Source organism: Protopterus annectens, chromosome 1.part2 (assembly GCF_019279795.1).
Source record: "Protopterus annectens isolate FY-2018-M chromosome 1.part2, PAN1.0, whole genome shotgun sequence".
NCBI lineage: Eukaryota > Metazoa > Chordata > Ceratodontiformes > Protopteridae > Protopterus > Protopterus annectens.
The window spans coordinates 660,365,096-660,373,317 of NC_056727.1; the positions used below are offsets into that span (position 1 = coordinate 660,365,096).

At 37.4% G+C, this 8,222-nt stretch overlaps 1 protein-coding gene across 1 annotated transcript in view; it reads right to left on the reverse strand.

Annotated features, from left to right (window-relative positions):
* LOC122790645 (solute carrier family 22 member 13-like) overlaps positions 1 to 7,683 on the reverse strand; it is a 367,537-nt gene extending 359,854 nt beyond the window's left edge. The window contains exon 1 of the mRNA XM_044058173.1: positions 7,002 to 7,683. Coding sequence (XP_043914108.1) covers positions 7,002 to 7,376 — 375 coding nt within the window. The 5' untranslated portion in view covers positions 7,377 to 7,683. The remainder of the gene's footprint in view (positions 1 to 7,001) is intronic.
* Positions 7,684 to 8,222: the final 539 nt, after the last annotated feature.

An 8,222-nucleotide genomic window follows, 5' to 3' on the forward strand; every position in this document is an offset into this window, starting at 1 on the left:
TGTGTTTATTCAAATTATCTATGTCAAGATGATCTCTAGGTGCCTTATTTTAGTTATGGCCTTTCTTTGTCTTTTAGGTGATGCTTTAGGCTGTAAGGAAGATAGAACACTCTTAGGGAGGGACCTTTAGAAAGAAGGATGCAGCAGACTCGCAAGAAAGAATGACCAAGTCATGTGTAGTCATACCCTAATGCAAGGGTCTGAAGCTGAAGGAACCAGGAATGAGATGGGTTTCAACATCAAGGAGGAAGTAGCTGGAGTTACATAGCATCAAGGACTAAATGCTTCATACACCAGGATCCCCAGTCAGTCCTGAAGTTAGCAGAATCACCACTATGACAATTGATGCCAAAGGGATGGGAGTGGAATACTACAGAACAAAGCCAAGATTATAAGTGCCAAATCATACTGTGAGGGTAACACAAATGCTGGAAGAAAAAGTAACACTGTATACTGGGTTTGTGGTGGCACTAAAATGAGAAAATAAATCATGTACAGTGGAGGTATTGAGAAGTGGGGGTAAGTGAAGTGGGGTGGTAGTGGTGCAGTGCTGGAATGTGCAGAATCAACAAGGGCAATAGATGCATAGGATGTTATAGTCTAGGTGGTAGCGCTGGGCAGATATTCACAGGTGTTGGTGACAGAGACAGTTAATTGCAGATTTCAGAGATGGAGAAAGAACCACTTCCTACTTATGCAAAAAACCTTTATGGTGCTCTTGTACCGAAGGAACAGAAAAGGGAGCACTAGATCTCCTTGCTTGTGTCTTAACTAAGCTTTGGCCAGTGTATCACAATCAATGGCAGGAAAAGACAGTGATCCCAGGACCTATAGTATTCGGATCCTGTAGTAAACAAATGTAGACAGAACAAGAGGCACAAAGGCAAAAGTAAACTTCATTGTCAAAATGGAAGGCATATTGGTTATCTCTTACCTTTAGAGGGAGCCTCCTTTATTGTAATGTTAGGGATGGAAGTGCCCACCATAGTAGAACCAGATGAAAGAAGTTGCTTTCTTTAGTAGAAAAATGTAGTTTTAATTGTTCTCATAGAAGAAGCATTACTGCCACTTGTGGTTGAAGACCCATCTGACTCAGACACGCTAGACTCAGCCGATAAGGAATTCTTCAAATAATTTCGCAATTTCTGATGACACCTTTTGCATGTTGCTTGATTAAAACTGGCACAAAAGGATCAGTGAGAAATAATACACACCTCTTCTAAGCACATTACAGTGTAAGTGTTCTTATCAACAGGAGGGACAACCTTATTACAGGTGCAAGTCATACAAAATGGTGTAAATTTTATGAGAAGAAGGAAGGCCTAATGGCACAGAAAGACAGTCAGGCATTTTCTTATTGAAAAGTTACAACATAAATGGACTAAAAAGAGAAAAAGAATAAGAAATAAGTGAGCTGAAGTCACTCAGCCATTCATACCATGTAGGAAGAAATATTCCAAAAAAGCTATTTTCAGTAGAAAAGTTTTCTGGGCCAGTTTTCTTCAATAGTATTGCTGTTGTATGGTAACAAGTAACTGGAGAGCATGAGACAAACAATTTGAGAAGTGGGTCCAGGCAGCCTGAGATTTTGTTTACTTCTCTACTGTCTGACAGCCATCAGATCCTATGACCAGTTGGCCATTTCATTCCTACATGTAGCACAGGCCTAACTAGCCCTTTGTGCTCCCCATGAGGTGAGATTAAATGGGTCTATATCAGTTATTGAATGCATTATTTCCCAAACACCTCTTCACTGAACCCAATTAAACAAAACTTAATCCATCAGACAATTGTTTAAACAAAGTACTTTCCCAGGGTAAACAACCACTTGGTCAACCCGGTAACTACAACAAAAATAGCACTATTTAAAACCCACCCTGGTGGGGGGCTGCTCCCCCCACCCCCCCAATGTGCCCTGTAACTAAATATATCAACTCCAAGATCACAATACAGTAGGGAAAAGGGCAAATCCCCTATGACAGCCCACTGTTTTTTTCCCCTGGGAAAAACTTCAATGAAACGATTGTTCAACGGAATAAGATTTAGTTTAATTGGGTTGGACAAATCAGGTTTTCAGGGAATAGTGCATTCGATAAACTGATAGGGACCTGAGATTGAATCACAGTCATCATCCACTCCAATGTAGGGGTTAACTTCCCTACTCACCATGGAGCTCTTAACTGCATCACATCAAATCTATGGGATGTTAGTGCTATCAGTTTCTGAACAGAAGTGCATGTGAGGTTCCTTGCATGGCTTGCTTCTGACCTATGCTGCTACAAAGTGGGAGACCATCTCTTTGACGTGTGAAGGCACAGTCACCCTCCAAATGTTGAGGATGATTTTAAGTTGAGGGTATGCTTATTTCTTTGACATATTCAGGTAATATTGGTGCTGTTTGTGATATCATTAGATAGAATTGGCATATTCTTACTTTTGACCCTCAGATCAACAGCTCGTTAGGTACTCATCCAATTTTTAGGTTTAAGAATAAAAGATCCCACAAATCCTTGCTATGTTATAAGAATGGCAAGGACAGTCAGTTTCTTCGTATAGGCACATTTCCATGTGGTGAATGCAACTTTTGCTAGATTATAGATAGTAACCGCCATTTTATACATCCTTGTACCAATAAGAAGTATTTTTTCAAGATAGAGGCTAATTGCCAAACCAGATATCTTGTGTACTTACCATAGTGTACACTTTGCAAGAAATTTTATGCGGGACAGACAGATCGGTGTCTGATGGAAAGGATGAGAGAGCATGTTAGGGTTATAAGACAAGGAAATAGTAAGAATTCTCTGGCTAAACATGCCATTGAGATGAGTGCAGACCATCAGTTTAAGTTCAAAGTAGTGGAGATTGTTAGACTAAATGATAGGTTAGGTGATGTTAGTAGGGAACTACATTGGATTTTACACTTACAAGCTGACAAGGAAGGTAGGTTAAATGGCAAGGTCTCTTTCAGACCTAGACTGAAACAGAGAAGGTTGTACAGGTGCTGATGATACAATGTTGCATATGATCTTTTATGTATGTTCTGATTGGTTATTTTGTATTTGGTATTGATGTATATAATGCAGAGTTTTTAGTATTGTTTTTATGGTCTGAAGAAGCAGAGTTTCTGCAAAAGCGCTTACCGTTTTATCAATAAAAGGCTCTGCCAATACAACACTATTTGTTTTCTTCAAAAAAGTTAAATTGACTAAGCATACAAATCACAAATTACTATTAAACTTAATTAAAAAAACAGAGTTTGCTTATAGATCACGACCTATTTGACAGTAAACATTTTGTCCAGCTCTTAAAGTTGTTTCACTATATAAATAAGAGGTGGCATGATGATATCTTCTAAAGACATTCCTCCTCTTTATCTTTCACAGTAGTTGATCTGTTATCAAGAAGTTCTCATCAGCTTCTGACATCTGCAAATACTACTGCTCATCTAAAGGGAACATTTCCAGTCTCAATATTATTTGGACTTTCCTCCAGATGAGTTCCAGACAAGTTCCATTTTCAATGGATCAAAGGATCACAACATCATAGGGATAGTGATATGTGCCCTAAAAGCCTACATGGGACACAGACTCCAAACATTTAAATGGTAACAGCCGGCATCTGTACAGTTGTTGGGAAGTATCTTTAGCACTTATAAATTACATTAATTTAAAACAAAAGTCATTGTCTACCAAATGAATGTTTCAGCATATAAATTATTCATGAATCTAATTTAAAGCAACCAAATATTCCTCTCCTGTTACTGGACAGAATTAGACCCAAATGTAATATGAATGAATAGCACTGCCTGCATTAACATATGGAACAGCTCTTTATACCAAATCCCATGCTATATTGATTTTCACTGAATCTGTCATCTGTTTTAATAAATACTTAACATCTTCCCAGTTGTTTCTTTCCTGACTCTGCTCCAGTTTGTTCTTCGTGTGAAAGTCAAAATGCTGATATTATTCATGTTTTCTGGCTTTGCCTTCTGGTCATAATGTATGGTCACATATTATCAGGAAACATTTATCACTCAACATTAAAGCTGAGTCGAATTGGCAGCAAACTATTTTAAGTCACGGCATTAACAGAACTAATAAAGATAACAGAATAAGCAGGACCCCATTAATTGCTTTAGCAAAGTTTTATATCGCAGCTCTACGTATTACAGTTTATAAGACCTCATTTCAAAAATATCATTATTTTACTTCAAGTTATTTAAATGCTTGTAACCTTTAAAATAGGTTTAAAAGAAGTTTACAGATTAGACACTGGCCTGGAAGGCTGTTTCACCTGTTATCTATTTAAGTCGACCATGTTTTACTTAATGTCTGTACTTTATCACTTCTAGTCGATCCTTTTGAATATAGTTATTATCTTGCTTTTATTCCTGGCTGCGGAATGAAGTTACTGCACATTTGTTTATGTCACCTTTATGACCAGGTAATGAAATCAACTGTTAATTTTCATTTTCCATTACACAACAATGTTCAATGACCAATGAACTACACCTATAGTTCTTTAATCAGCTGATTGTTTTGTTTATAGCATTTTGACTGTTTACATAAAACGACTTTTAACAAAAGAAAAAAATGAAAAAAGAAAAAGAAGAAAGGAAAGTTTCTCTTCTTTCTAGGAGAAATGAAGAGGAACTGGCAGAGAAAGTACAGCCTCTTTAAACAAAAGTACAATTGTAAAAAAACATAATGAAGCTAGATATAAGAAGTATTCGAGGAAACAAGGCTTAGTTGGAATTCATGTGTTGTCTGAGTGACTAGACAGTCTCTTACTGTCATCTATACTTTGTCATACATGCCCTACAATTCAAGGGAGCAGTTCAACTTCTTTACTGGCAGTTCTCTACTTTTCATCCATTCTGACTTCATGTTAAATTTGAGGCAAACAGTTATGTTGTTAGTTGCCTGCAGCACGTGCACTTTGAATATAAAGCATTATCTTCCTACTCAGTACTTCACTTCATTTACTCTTCAGTAATACTGACAGTTTTTTGACATATAGAATCTCGACAATTTTGCAGCCTACAGTGTAACGGCAACACACTTTGTCTGGGAATAAAGTGTACTTAGTTTCATCACACTCAACCTTTCTCCTTTTGTTAACATAGGTTTTTTTTCTATTTTTAGTGCCAGTGTCTGTGACTTCTACATTTGTGTAACTGGAGTGCTACTGCTAAAATGAATTATCCTTTAGCATTATTTGCTTTATAATAGTTTGAGGAACTCATCTTCTTGATACCTACAGAGTGGCTGTTCTGAGAATAAAGTAGTCTTCTGAGCTATTATTACGTTTGTCTTACCTTATACTAGTGTCTAGCTCATCATATCTGGAAGAATTCAGCACTGAGAGCTTTGATATTGTGTATATCATGCAGGTGAATAAAGCACCATCATGTTTCATACAACATCCCATCATCTTTCACCAAAACTGAATCCATTCTATGTTTGATAGACTGGATCTCGTTAATATCTGTATTGAATTTTACGGACCTAAGAACAGTGCTTTCAGATCGGATAGCACCAGCCCATTATCGTTCACTCATACACAAATAAACACAATCATCTGATACAGTTTATCGAACCCACATGGAGTTAATAAAACTAAGCACTCAAAGCATCATGTTTTGATCTGTTTTTGTTCACAAGGGCCATTATAGTGAAACAGACATTTTCATCTTTCTTTAGCAACAGACTCAACCCAGTGTGGGGAACAGAAATTTGCCTAGACTGAATTCATGTTGAGGATAAACAGGGCAAGTTTTAATTAGTACCAGCATTTCCCTTTTTACCACCTCTAAATTCGCCTTAGTTCAGGTAACTAATTCTGTATATCTCTATACAGTTTATGTCTTGAAGATAAATTTCTGTGCACTAAATTTAGTTTGCCAAAATTGCCCACCTTCTCTTGTTTTTCTTTCGGCTTTTCCCAGTTAGGGGTCACCACAGCGGAACTCCGGTCCGCTAATGATTGGCAGTAGATTTTTACGGTGCCGAGGTGCCAGCTCGATGCCAACCTTCTCTTAATGGTTTCAAAATCCATGAAACTAAATTATGTACCCCAAACATTTACACCCAGTCTCTTATCTTTCATCTGCTTTGAACACTCTTCATTGCTGGGACTCCTTCTGAACTGGTCAGCACACTGCCTACCCTGAGAATAAGCAGAACTCTACTGCTTTCACCAGCCAGACTACATTCCTCCATGTTATATTGCCCTCTTCAGAGCTACATTTATCACAGCTTTGAAAAACACTCTGGTGTTACATATATTGCACACATCATGTGTATAGGTATTACTTTTCTCTCTCCAGTGTGGTCAGTTGGTTACCCTTCCTTATTATGACAGTTTATCATAGAACAGCCCTCCCTCATTCCTTTTTATATGAGGTCATACTACAACTGCCATAAACTGCCATAAATATATAGTTGGGCTCTCTGATTACATTTTTCTTTGATTGAAAAAAAACACTATTTAGTCACAAAACACTAATGGGCTTAGTATTCAGTTTAGTTTGGATACTAAGTATAAATCAACTTTCTGATAGGCTGATTGGTAAGACAGGTTAGCAGTCAGTAATCTTAGCAAAAACAGAAAGAGTATACAGATGGTATAATATAGTTAGCTTTCAGTTGTTTCAGACTTGAGAAGATTCTTAGTCCTCCCCTAAGCCCCAGTTTAAAATAAAGACAAGCATCTTTTTATATTCGTATTACAGTGGTGGAAGATGCTTCTGAAAATGCATTTTGAACAGGCTCTGTTTCATATGCTGCTCAAAGTTTCTGTTATTTGAAGATAGTGATGCTTTTCAGAATAGTCCTAGCCAAAGGCTTCTTGGTTTATTAATGCCAAGATATAGTGGTGTCAGTAAGCACTGACATGTGAACTGTGTACAAAACATCAATAAAAATATTTTTATCTGTAAATAAAGTCATTAAAGTTTGTCATAATGTGCATTAAAATGACAAAAAATTGAATCTTACCTCAGTGACTATAGTACTTTTAAACACATCGGTGGCATAGTCCCACTTTGCACAGGTAACTTTTGTCAGGTTTCTGCTAATGGTTTCCAAATCCATAACAGTATGCCCTGAATGTTGTAGGTTTCCAATGTCAAAGGTGGAGCAAGCATCCAGATTCAAGCTGAGGTTCCGCAACAGATCAGTGGTAAGGTTAGATAGTCCCAGGTCACTGTTTTCCCAGATGTGATGGCACTTGTACTGAGGTGTAGCCCCAGTGAAGATGGCTGCTAACATATTAAATGCAGAGAAGAAACTTGGGGTTGCAGTCCAGACTAACAGTATCATCTGATACTTCCCAAACTGTCCAATTTCTGCAAGAATGTCATCAAAATGCATCTTTAGCTTTAGATGTTCTGGATAAGTTGGAAAAAAAACACTGCCAACTTCTAGTTTGCACAATTTGTCTCAAATGCTTAGTCCTATAATATATAACTTTTTCCTGTGCAGTAAGCAGAGAAGGGAAAATGTAGCTTGATACTAAAAAATAAAAAGCACTTGTAAGTTTTGAACAGCACCTTGTTAATATATTTATCTCCCCGCTTGTTTCAAAAGTTCAGTTAATGCAAAATGTCTGTTAAAGCTTTGTGAAGAATCAGGAATATTTCAACGCAAAAATCAGTTTCATTCCTTGTTCATGTTTCTTTGTGCCTTCTATAGTGCTCTCTGGCTTATCTGTGGCAGGTCCTGGAACAGTCGCCTTTGGTGTTTCCTCCAACTCATTGCAATATGCAGTTTGAGGAGTGAACACATCTGGGAGAACCCTGGCATTATAATGTCAGAAATGTGCCATAACACACACAAAATAATGAAGCAGATCTCGTGACTTAAGACAACAGTACTCTAGGAAGGAATTTTGGTAAACAGTAACATATTATCAAGCAGGGACCAACAAATGCAAAGCTGAAGCTTCACTTTTGCAGTGATCAGCAATAAATAATTCAATATTCTTTCCAGGTATAGACGTGATGGGAATTGTCTCCTAATTAGTATTTGCTTGCCAATGAAATTCAGACTGACCCTAAAGCAGCAGTTGCATTTCACCAGGCATGGAATAATCTGTTATGTGCCTCTTAAGTAAATAATTACTAGCTTGATGTCAGAAATGCTAACGCAGCATGACTGAGGTTCGTATAATGGTTAAGATGTTTACCTTCCAAACACAAGGTGGAGGCTTTGATTCTC